This window comes from Tympanuchus pallidicinctus, unplaced genomic scaffold, assembly GCF_026119805.1.
Source record: "Tympanuchus pallidicinctus isolate F22 unplaced genomic scaffold, pur_lepc_1.0 scaffold7, whole genome shotgun sequence".
Taxonomy (NCBI): Eukaryota; Metazoa; Chordata; class Aves; order Galliformes; family Phasianidae; genus Tympanuchus; species Tympanuchus pallidicinctus.
In genome coordinates this window covers 23,779,623-23,792,159 of record NW_026294791.1, presented here as the reverse complement: position 1 = coordinate 23,792,159, position 12,537 = coordinate 23,779,623, and the positions used below count along the sequence as shown (strand labels likewise).

At 43.3% G+C, this 12,537-nt stretch overlaps 2 protein-coding genes across 2 annotated transcripts in view; one reads left to right on the top strand and one right to left on the bottom strand.

Moving 5' to 3' along the window:
- Positions 1–1,528, bottom strand: part of KIFAP3 (kinesin associated protein 3) — a 64,116-nt gene extending 62,588 nt beyond the window's left edge. Inside the window, exon 1 of the mRNA XM_052665932.1 lies at positions 1,397–1,528. Coding sequence (XP_052521892.1) covers positions 1,397–1,428 — 32 coding nt within the window. The 5' untranslated portion in view covers positions 1,429–1,528. The remainder of the gene's footprint in view (positions 1–1,396) is intronic.
- Positions 1,529–1,556: 28 nt separating this feature from the next.
- The window catches only part of NTMT2 (N-terminal Xaa-Pro-Lys N-methyltransferase 2), a 36,392-nt gene continuing 25,411 nt past the window's right edge, over positions 1,557–12,537 (top strand). The window contains exon 1 of the mRNA XM_052665936.1: positions 1,557–1,653. The gene's annotated coding sequence lies outside the window, so the exon portion shown is untranslated. The remainder of the gene's footprint in view (positions 1,654–12,537) is intronic.

The following is a 12,537-nucleotide window of genomic DNA, read 5'->3' as shown; positions in this document are numbered from 1 at the left end:
AGCACCTAACAACTTCATAAACCAAGCGAGCATACAGATGTTCTGCTAGAAGCAGCAATGCACAGGGGGGTGTCTGCACACAGCAGCTTGTCCTCTCCTTCACTGCCTACTCTGTCAACCAGAATCCTACTCTATCCAAGTTTTGAAAGGAGGAAGGCCTTTTCTACAAAGGCAGTGCCAGCTGGGCTCACATACCAAAGCTGGTGCATGAATGCCCTTTATGGACTGATTCCTTTGGGAGGGGGAGGGAAGCAAAATCAAACTATCCTAATTAAAAGTGGCACAAACTACACACGTGGATAAAGCTGAAAATCCAGTAACAAATCCTTGCGTGTCTGACATGGTGGGAGGGAGACTAAGCAAGGAGGATGACAAAGGGAAACAGAGATCAGAGAAACACTGGACTTGTACACAAGCCTTGTCACGTTAAAGAGCACAGCAGCTGTTTTTTGGTTCGTGTTCCCTAAAACAATAAAATGACGCTTATTACAGTGATAACTACAAAAGAAGATTCCTGCAAGGTCACGTAAGGTGGCACAAACAGAGCATGCAAAGCTAGAAACGGGCACTGCTATGAAATCACAGCTGTTTCCTTACAGGCAGCCCTTTGATTTGTAGCTGCTTTCACATTTACATGACAGCATTAATGAGTGTCAAAGATTATTGAGAGGTTTTTTCTCCCCACCATTTCCAATTAATACTGGAGTCTTAATATGTGACATATCAGGGAAAAAAGCAAAACCCAGACAGCCCATCAGCAAGATCTGCAAATGCTGCTGAACACCACAGAAAAGAAAGGAAAAGGAGGACAACAAACTCCATCAAATTCAAGATGAGATAGATAACATCACTCATACAGCAGCAGAAAGCAACACCGTTCACAAACCAAGCCTAAAGGAGGCCTTAGAGTAGTGATATCTGTGGGACTGCCAGCCAGTGCTTCTGCTCTACAGCAACACTGATGCTACAGTTCCCTAACCAGACCCTGCGTGGTAGTCTGACTGGCCTCACTGCCACACAAGATAAAAGAGCCATTAATCCCTTAGAATCACTCATCCACCTGCTACCTTTTTCAGCCATTCTATCCACACCCAGCTCCCCTTCACCCCTCACCAGCCTCTACCTCGGCACCCCAGACACACACAGATGCCACCGGTCACCCCAGACCGGGGCACCCCTCTAAAACCTCCCTGCCACCAATTACCACCAGCTTACCCCCCACCTCATTCATTCCCCAGCAAAACCCGGCACCCCGCGGCGCCTCAGCAGCACCGCCACCTTCACCACAGCCTCAATCCCCCAGAACCACCCTCCCCGCCACCACAGCCTGCCGCCCCTACAGCCGATCGCCGTCCCCGCCCGCCCCCCGAGCGCTCCAGCCGCTTCACCCGCTTACCTCTTGAGGTATCGGGCGTCCTCGCCCTGCATGGCGGCTGGGACGGCTCGGGCAGGGCGCGGCCCCGCAGCGGTGCTGTTACCAGGGTGAACGCGAGCCCCGCCCCGCGGCCCCTCAGTGCGCAGGCGCCGCCGCCGCCGCCACTGCCCATGGAGGGCGGGTGAGAGCGCATGCGCAGTACAGTAGGCCGGCTGCCGGTGGCGGAGCAGCCCCTGAGGCGTGAGGCCGCCCGTTCCAACCTTGTTTGCTTTTTAAAGGTAGGAACGCGTTCTCGTGTCGCTGAGAACACTCACCTTTACTCAAAAAGCGTAAATCAGATTATTTTTTCCCTCAAAACGTGGCGAGGTGCCCTTAACCAGTGCCAGCCACTCTTTGTGTGGGAACAGCATCCACCATGTGCCACAGTAACTTTGTTTTATTTCTTCCTTTTTGTTCTCTCAGTTTAAGCCAAGCGGTTACAACAGTAATCCAGGCTGATGCTCAGCCTAATTCTGAAGCTGATTCCCCAGTCTGTGATGAGCCCTGTGCAGCCTTTGGCATATAACAGATGTAAATGCCTTGGGGTTGCTCGAAAATTTCATTGAATCCCAGCATCACCGTGGGAAAAAAAAAAAAAAAAAGTAACTAAAGTAACAACATTGCTTTCCCATAGGAAGTTTATTAGAATCAGTTAGTTTCTCCCTTCAGAAATCGAGAAACCCACCCTAAGGTTTGTAACCTCTCCTTGAAAGACTACATCTGCCTCTTAAATAGAAGAATGTGTGGATTTCAAGGGAAAAATTGTGAATTTGGGGACATCTTACACCCCCTAAAAATGAACTATGTGTAAAACTCCATAACATCCTTTATTAGCTGAATTATAAAAATCTGAAAGGATGACTTTCAGAGTAAATATTTGAGGCGATTATGCTGTACCACCCAGGGGGACAGAGATGATGTTGGTCTGATGTGCTGCCCCATGGGCAGTGGTTGAGGCACAGAGGTGATAAACATTGGGCCCTAAGTTTACACTGGAAGTGGGATGAGGAAAAGTAAAATCTGCATTGCAATGGGAATACCTGGTGCAGCTCTTCTCAGAGAAATGAATTTTGGGACAAAGGCCAAGATGATTCTGGAATGCCTCTTTGATCAGCAATGACAAGGCTGTCTACACAAGCAAAGGACACCGCCAATAAAACACATGAAATACTGAGTACTTTTCCTATCCTTGAAAAAGAGGCTTGACAGAGAGCTTGATTTATTTTTTACACTATCTAATATCAATGCTGACTTCAGTAAATGCATCAATTTGCAGCTCATTTAAACCAGTGGGGAGAATTAGCTGTAGGTTTGGGACATTAAAGAAATGCTTAAATATGTGAAAAGAAGCAGGCCTCTTCATAGACGTGCAGTTTTCTTTTAATTAGGTACTACTGAGCAAAGTTCTCTCTTGGCTTACTCATATCAGATTGCTCAATCCCATGAAAGCAACTTGATTTGACAGCCTTGTACTCTTGCTCACTGGGCTGAGTAATTACATTGAGTTGGTGGTAAAGTGACCTCTACCACCTTGTGCCCCAGTGCTCCTCAGCAGCAGGAGTGTCACAGACTCTGTGGTTGCACCCCTGCACAAGCCTGCAAAGCAGGAATACAATCCCTACGTTCAGCCAGAGTTGGTGACGTGGAAAGCAATCATCAGACTTTCATTGCCTGATGTAAGATCTTAAGGTTGCTACTTCTAAAAACATACCACTTAACTCATGTCCTAAGGCTGATCGAAATGTGTTGGAATTTATAAGATTTACCACAATGGTGCTAATTACCTTCTTTTTCCCCCCTAAAAGGTCAACACTTTAAGAGGGAATTTTGCTGAGAGGCACACACAACTGAACAACAGATTGTATGCTTTCAGTATCTTCTCTGTATTGTATACTAGAACTTGCGTATTTGATTTCTGCTTATTTCCTGATGCACAACCTGAAATGTCATCCTTATCCAGAGAGCTAATTACATGCTTTCATTTTTTGTCATTTCAATTGCACTAAAGAAAACAGCTTAAATATACAACAGTGTACAATAGCAGACAGATTGTTTTTATAATGTCCAAGGGGCCACTGTGACAGCGTTGTAGATCTCTTACTTAAAATCTGCTTCCTTTAACATTAATGAGAATTTTATCATTGACCCCAATAGGGACAGAATTGTACCTCTCAGTACATATGAAGTGCAGCAGGCAGAAAGCAGGCTCATGGCTGTAAAGGCCATGGCATTTTATGGTTTTGACTACAACCACTCAAGCACATGCTTAGTTTTGCCACAGTAATAAAGTTAAGTGCCAGCTTAAGTGTTTGCAAGAAGTCTCCTTTGCACTTGAACAAGCCTACACTTGAACATAAAGCAGGAATTCCCCCCCCTCCCCCCCCTTCCTCATCATCCCCTCCATAAGGAAGTGGATTTTAAATATGATCATCAAGTTTTTGCTCCCTAAAATGCTGGTTTTCAGGTTTTGCCAAAAAGACACGGGAGAAGGCAAAGGAAGGGTAAGGAATGGGTACCTTACCAGAAATGCTGTCAGGTGTCAAGTGACTTGAAACAAGTTACTCATTCTAGTACTTTCAAAAGGGGAATTTCAGTTTACAATATTTACTATGAATTTCAGACAGCAACTTTTGTCTTTGAAATAGAGTGAGGATGTCACAGAATGTTTTATATGCAAAATCTTTTCAATCAAGGCTAGCCTACTCCTATTGCAGGTAACAAAAGTCACGTTATTAGATCCTACTTAATTTTAACCAAAGTGCATAAGAAACATAGTGTCAACAAATGCATTTACACCAGATTAACTCAGGCCTAGAAGCAAGTATAAAGTTTTAAGAAGGTAGAACTTAACCAGTAGGATAACTTCCCATAGTGTTCACAAGCAGAAACTTCCCCATCAGCAGCAGCCTTTATGTCAGGAGAAGACAGTTAGCTTCAGCTTAAGTCATTCATAGTGGCATAGCAAATAGTGCTTGAAGTGACCTCTTTCAGTCTATACTCTTCCCCAGACCAGATGTTTTCCTTCTAGAATGCTATAACAGGATAACAAAACTCTTTAGATACATCAAATCAGAACATGCTCAAATACAGACATTAAAGAGCTGCTTACCTAAAGGCCTCAGATATGCAAAGACACCCCCCCCACCCCAGCAAGAGGTGCCCTTGCCACCACAGCCAACCCTTAAATGAGGTCTGGGAAGGGGGGGATCCTGGCTCCAGCCCTTCCATCACTCAGGTTCATTGCACACACCTGAGCTCCTCTGTGTTGGCCCTGCCTTCCCACCAGGTGCTCAATCACTGCTTCAGGCTGTAACTTAGTATTTCTGCTATAGCATCCACCTTCTTTTTTATCACTAATACCACCTTTACTGATGGACATTGTAGTCTTCCTGGGGAATCTGTTACATGGCTAAATTGCCATTATTGCAATAAAACCTTTTTCTCCCTCTTGTTTGTATCAAAGTTACTTGACCCATATTTGTCCTGAAGAGCCATATCCAAACCTGGGTAAAGTAGTTCAGCTGAAGCCTTTCCCATGTTTCAGCTAAAAGTAATAACAGGTGTAGCAGAAATGCTAAGATACAACTTAAAGCAGTGATTGAACACCTGATGGGAAGGCAGGGCCAACCTAGGGGAGCTCAGGTGTATGCAATAAACCTGAGTGACCAGAAGGGATGGAGCCAGGCTCCACCCCTTCCCAGACCTCATTTAAGGGTTGGCAGTGGAACAGGAGGCTTTTGGCTGGAGGTTCCTGTGCATCTGAGGCCTTTTACATTTAAGTAGATTGTTTTACTTGTTTTTGTGCCTATGGCTGCTGTTTTGGGGCTTGTTCTTTTTTTGTTTCAGCCTTGGATTTTACTGTTCTGCTGTTATTGCTGTACTTTCTATTGTGTTACTGTATTAGATAGGCAAGGGGTATGACTTCATGCTTTTATGGGGATGAAGTAATCAGCTCAGGGTGCTATGTTAGCAGACAGTGACTCAAGGCATTTTTTCCTAAGCGCTTCCCAGAGCGTCTCTGGCTAGAATAGTCATGGCTTGCTGGTAGCATGAATTCCAGAGTGTTGTGTTTCCTAGTGCTGTCCTTGCCAGTTCAGCATAGAAGTAGGTAAAGAGATCCCTGGTAGGGAGAGTGCATGGGGAGCCTGTAAGAGAGTTTGCACCAGGGAAGGATGGTGATTAGGTTTGAAACAAGTTGTATTGGGGGGCAGTGAAAGGCAGGAGAGGAAGAAGGGAGCATGAGGTCAAGAATATTTCCTTATCGTCCCACCTGTAGTTTTCAGGAGTCTTGAAATCACTAGAAGAAGAGAGGATCAGGCCCTGGTCCAGACAGCTATGGTTAAGAAAATACAAGAGCCAAGGAGTTAAGCTCTGCTAATGACTATTTCTCTTGAGCTTAAGGGTTATAATAATGGGAGTTTTACAGTGCTGTTGAGCTGTGTGTTGAAAAAACAATCCTTTAGCTTTCAAGTAACTTACTTACCATCTGTGAGCTGTTTGGACAATTTGCTTGTTTAGCTTTCACCATTTATTTTTGCTGTATGTGCCTTTTCTTTATTACACCACCTACATGTGCATTTGTACAGGCAAAGAGTAGTACATGGGTGTGTAACTCAGAAGATTTCCCAATACACAGAAAACACAACTGTCACTGATGTGCTTTGAGGGCAGGAAGGGATAATGCTACCTTACTGTAGCCCGTGCATGGACTGTACTCATTCTGCTTCAGTGACATATGGTCTGTTCTTTCCAGCAAAGGATTTTAGACAAACACAAAGAGCAAAATGCATAAACAAATAGAGCTTTGTCCAATGAAGCACTAACTTTGGTATTTGTATAGCTGTCAGGCTTTCATTTTGTGCTTTATGTATCAAACTCAGTTTGCTGTTGCTTTCCAGATTTTTAAGTTAATGCATTAAGTTGTCCTTAGATCACCTAGCTCAGGCTCGGTATTCTATCTCATATGGTTTGTAAGATTTCCCTGGAACCCAAGGGTGTATCAGTTGTCATGGCAAGGCACTGCAAGTTGAATTAATTAATAACATTCCAACATGTCCTGGGCTTTATTGGCTAATACTGAAGAATCCCAGAAGGAAAGCACTGTAATTTTGCCAGATCCATCCTGCATTTCCTATAGTTACATTCTTGAATTTGTTTTGTACATATAACATTGTCTCGATGCCAGTGCTCATAGTCTCTTAAATTAAAAGCATTCCCACAAAGGGGATTACAGGATTAAAAATATTACTCATAAAGAACATGTTGATCCTCACTGAGAGGAGGATAGACTTAGAAACATCACATTAGTGATGTCACAAAATAAAATTAATTTAGGAGATAACAGTGGATTTTTAAAGCAAAAGTAGGGATGTGTTAGATTTACAAACTGTAAGAGCTTTCCTTCCCAGTAAGCTCATTCTTCATTTATCATTTTATAATAAGAAAACCGCTTACACTTAAAGTTGGTCTTGTACAGATGTCACTTGCTAGCCTTCTTGCTAATCCAGAGGAAATATTATCCTAGTGGTCCCTGAGGACCAATGTCTAGGTGTTGGATACATGATAAACTTACTTGAAGCTTTCTTGGTGAGATATAGTACTCTAGAGACAGCTGTGGATTTAATTTTTCAAGCTTTAGTACAACCTAACCCTTTAAAAATAAGATTTAAGTTTCCCTTGTCAGATCACTTAAGAGTTTCTTCTTTATTTTACTCTTTTTGTTTTTTTCTCCTCTGCTACTTGCCCAGACTTCTAATCCCCAGCCTCTGGAGGAAACATTAACCATCTCAAGCTTTTCATGCTGATTGTTTTTCAGTTCCAAAGAGCAACACACGCTTATTTGGCTTTTTTGAACAGTCTTAGTTTGCCAGCTCAGATAGGAAGTGTTTGTGCAAAGGAGGGAATTTCAAGCCTTCATCTTTTCTGTTTCTATTTTCAATGCTGAACAAAGATGTTATTTGCAAATTTTTGAGCCAGTACTGTCTGTAGGAGCTGTGTTTCACAAAATGTGTGTTTATAGTCCCTGCAATTCATGTTGTATTTATACTACAAGGGGTAGGGCTCAATCTAGGTTCTTTGTTACCCCTCTATATGTATCATTTCATCATCCAGAAAGTGAATTTAATGTTCCAAGGTGTGCACAAGATTTAACTGTGTTGTTCCTGCTATTGTAAAATTACGCCCAACTCTGGGATAATTTGAAGATGAAGGCTGTTCAAGCCAGCAATATCATAGACACACTGAAATGCTGGGATTAGTATACTTGTGATACTTCTGCTGGTGTAGTAAAAATGCTGCTTACAGCTGCTGCTGTTCTCTAATCTCTAATTTTCTGGGTCTGTGCTCCCTGGTGTCTGCCAGACCTACCTGAGGACCTAAAGGTGTAAAAGATGGTCAGATTTGTTCCCTGCAGTCAACTTTTCCCTTTCAGCTTGTTTTCCTTTGGCTTTCTCAAGAAATGAATTTTATCCTGCCTTTCTTATCCCTGCATTCATCAGGTCTCTTCTTTCTCCTGCTAATAACTTCTTGACGTGTTGGCCAAGTGCAGTCACCATTGAAAGATGTGTATAGAGGCTGAAGGTTAATTGAGTTTCTTGAGGTTTGTGCAATCTGGCTGCCAGGTAGATGAGAGAAACCCATGATAGGGGCTTCACTGAGGGAGAGTGAAGCAGAGTTCAGCTGTTTGGCAGCAGTAAGAGGTCGGTCACTCTTTGCGTAATAGCTAGACAGCTCAAATGAATGGACTGACCAGGCTTTCCCAGAGCAGCTCCAGGATGGCTGCAGCACAGGCAGTTTCATGTCCAGGATGTATCTTTCACAGTAGATGGCCAGTGGGAGCAGCTATGGGGGTTACTTCTAGTAGAAACAGTGAGGCACAGCGATCACGTGGCTCTACAGCTTGCAGGAAAATGCGTTTTCCAGTCTTGCTTTAACAAAAAGGATGTTCACCACCACTGCTGTGAAACATGCTGCTCTACCAGACTAGGGAAATGCCAATCTAATGTTACAATCCTAGCCAACAGCAATGTGGGATCCACAAAGCTCCAGATCTGGAAGCCTGGATCTTTATGCCTCTTCAATAAGTCATGTCCATCCCTAGCAAACAGCAGAAAATTAAATGACCTCTCTGAAGCACGGCCTGGCCATATCACTTATTTTTGCAGATCTGTTGTTATCCATTGTACCCTTTACCTCTTCAGATTGGAGTTCCTATATTTTCATGCTGTTCATGCTGCAGAGAAGGGCTGTGTCTCTCTGTGGCATCAACCATCTTTGTCCCATCACAGTTGTATTGCTCTGGTATTCCCAGAATAGGAGCCTTTGTGTGTGGATTTTTAATAGTTCAGGGCAGTGCTTGGTCTGGCTGTGAGGAAGCAGCATGTAGATGCTAAGGGTCGGACAAAGCATATTTCTTAGCTAATGGGTTTAGGCTGCTTTTCCTAGGCATTGCTGCCATTTGTTGTTAGAGATGAGATAACCAGGCAGGATGCTTTTTTGTCTGAGCAGATGGGTCAGTCTTATGCCTTAGGTAGGAAGGATCCAACAGAGAGGAAGTGGGAGGGGCTTTTTTTTCTGGCAATGCTGTGTGCAGAAGGAGCTTTGGTGTGGTTTACTATCTCTCTTTTGCTTCGGAACTTAAAATAAAGCCTCTTTGAGAGACTTTTTAGCAAAGTGTTTCTGGCAGTTACATGCCAGAGCTGCAAGAGACTCTGTAGTTTATCTCCCACCTTCCCGATTCTCCCACAGGTTTTCTGTATTATTTTTCATAGTTTTCTGGAGTGTGCAACATCCTCTTTATCCCAGCTTACCAAACCACTGTGCCCTCTGCTCACTCCTTAAAACTCTCTCCTTATGTGCAGTCCACAGTGGCAGAGCCAGCCAGTCTGCAGAACTCTTTCCTCCCTGCTTCAAGAGTTGTGCCTGCATTCTTAAAGGCAGAGCTGGGGGAAGTGAGCTATGCATGCATGCAAGGCTGCAGCTATCTTGATCCTGCATTTTCCAAAACCCACAAGCTGTGCCACTCAGCCACAAGGAGGTTTTTGTTAGCTTTTACCTAGAGGAAGATCTTTATCTTGCACTCGAGCCAACAGAGGGCAATGTACACAAAATACAATATCAAGAAATGCTTTTATGAGATGACTGTAAGCAGCCCAGCCCTTACTGTATCTGGAATCACATATCACAGTGAAAGGCGGCATTCCATGCTGGACCTAAAACCTTCTCAGGCTCCATCAATTAAACCACCACATATGGGGTGGAAGAGACTCAGCAAGGGACTCTCACTAGGGTTCAATGAAAACCAGATGTTGTGGGCACAGCTGTCATGCTTATCAAGAACAACAGAGCAGCCCCTGCTGAAGTTTCATCAGGAACCCTCCCCTTCTTTCCCTCTAGCCCCAGCGTTACTGAGAGTCCCTAACCAAATAAAATCCTCACAACCAAAGCATGCAGAAGTTGTCGTCGTCCCCTCCCCCCCCCAAATATTACTATTTATGTTAGTGCACTGTTTATGGATTTCCAGATCAGGGCCCCACTGTGGCTGTTGCCATGCTTGAGACAGGATGAGGCAAGCTTCATGACCACCTAACAGCAACTTCTCCCACTCCCTTAAAATCATGATTTAGTGTTGGCCCCTGAGCTAGAAGGATTTGAAGAACTGTATTCCCTCCATAGGGATAAATCTCTGGCCAATTTCATTTACATGTATTATAATGTGTTTACCCATAGGGCTCACATGCTGTTTTGTTGCTTTAGATGGAAGTCCAGATTGCTAAATTCCAATTGTATAAATGATAACAGATTACTGCTGTCACTGTACCCATGAAAGGGCACAGGAATTGTGCAGGATATGCCCTGAAGGGCATGAGTCATCCTGACCTACAGTCAGTGAACTCTGCTTTGGAAATGTATTCAAAGAGAGGATTTTTCTTGAGTGATCACAAGTTCTACCCTAGGAAATGGGTCTTTGCCCAAGGACCTGTTTTGCTCTTCATTTCCTTGCATCCTTTTGCCTTAGAGTGATTTTTCTGAGACTGACCAGCCTACAGGTGACTGTAGACTTCAGCAGCATCAGGCAGTTGGCTCATCTGTTGTTGGATTACTGTTTCCTAGCTCTGTACCCCCATGCTGACATACACTGTTGCTCTGAATAAGCCGCTGGAGTTGCAGTCTGAACAGCTTTTCTGGCTGCAGCAGTCATTTGTAAAGGTTACCACCTGCAGTCCAACCTGCAGCTGTTCTTCACTGCTGTCATAACTGCATGTGTGCTCTCTGCCTGTGCCTCCTCTGTCAACATGATCCTGTGGTTTTTCAGGAACTTTTAAAAACTTGTTGTCAGAGATAAAACAAAAATTACTTACTTTAACCACATTTATTCCTGACATCATATGCCAGCTGTGAGCATGAGGGAGAAGAATTAATATAAAAGCCTTTTTAAGATAGAGACATCCTACAACAATGTTGATGGCTGGTCTGTGTGGAAATCACATTGCATACCAGGTGTTCTCTAAGCAGAACACAGTAATTTAAAGGCCAAATTGACCCTTTGTGACCTGTGTGATATGTAGTGCTGGTGCACGTGTTCTTCTGTGCAGCTGATGTGCTTCAGAAGAAGCAAGTACAGTTCAGATCTGCAGATCTGACCTACTAATATAGAAGTCCAGCTTCTCCCTGATACTCCAACAAACAGATCTGCTTTGAATCATAAAGCATCTGATAAATTGTTTTAAACCTACTGCCCTCAGGCGGAGACCATTTGAAGGTATTTTAACTCTGATTCTTCATTTTCATCAATGAAGAACTTGATGTCCTTGGACTGCTTAGTTTTACAGGGAGGAGGAAGATGACAGATGGAGAACTATGTGTTTACTCACTTAAATACCAACACATTCTTACTTTAGACCAGAAGCTGTTCAAGACAATGACTGTTGTGCATTATGACTGTCTCTGCTGTTATTTTAGCATAGGGCTTCAGTTTACTCAAAGCTTTGGACCTTTAGCTTTCTCTGCTATGAACAAAAAAGGTAGACTTTCCGTCTCAGAAAACTTCAGAAAGAGTCAAATGGCCATTCTGTAAAGGAAGCTGAAATGGAAAGGACTGTCTCATATTCCAGCAGTGACACTAGAAGCAGTATGGCTGCCTTTATTAAACCTCCACTCTTCTTGTTAGTGGAGATGTAGGCTATATAATAAAGTGTTCCACGTTTGCAGCTCCTAGGTAGATCAGTATTGCTTATTCTCAAAGCAAGGAGTTAGGAGGCAGTGTAAAGCAATCAGAATTGTGAGTGGTTTTAGCAGGTGATACTGAAATTTGCTGCTTGCAAATACACAGAAAATATAGCATCCACTTTCTGGGGGAAAAAGGTGCAATTTATGTGGCTTTCTTCAGGCACTTCTGGACATAAATCTGCTGCTGTCTAACCTTTGGCAGCAGAAGGAAATGCTTTGAAAATGATTTAAAAGGTTTCATGCTGTTGTGACTCACCTTAATCAGTATCTGAAAGTGCAGTGTGCCTCTCCTAGATTTCAAAGCTGTTTAGAACAGGAATTTAGTCTTGTTTACATGCAAATAGAATGAATATAATGAGCTGTTATACAGCTTTCCATGGATATTCACTGTTTCTGAGTGGGACAAACACAGTTACAATCAACATTCAGTCTAAAAAAACCATTTCTGACAGATTTGTATTGGATGATTGAGAATGCTGCCTTGGGAAGAGGCGCAGTTGTGCCCATGCCCTCCCCTCTTACAGATTTTGTGCTGTCCCTGGGTAACATTTTTGGATGAAACCTTTGTCTACTGCTCTACTGTTTTGTTGTGAACTTTGAAATATCTGTGGAATTTATTTGAAATAGTTGAGCTGGTTTAAATGTTGTTTGGATGTGGAGTAACAGGGGAAACTGAAAGGTATATACATAAGCAAAGAGAATGTATCTTTTTTTCCTAAGGAAATGAGACTAAGAGTACGTTACAAGAAGATCTGTGGCACTATGTTAAAAAGGGAGCTGTTCTGAAATGTGCCCAGTTTCCCCTGTGCATGTATTGGCAAGGTTCTTGGAGGGTGTAAATCCAGAGATCTTCAGTGGAGACAGTTGCTGCAGCACGCTTTAGAGACACTGAGGAA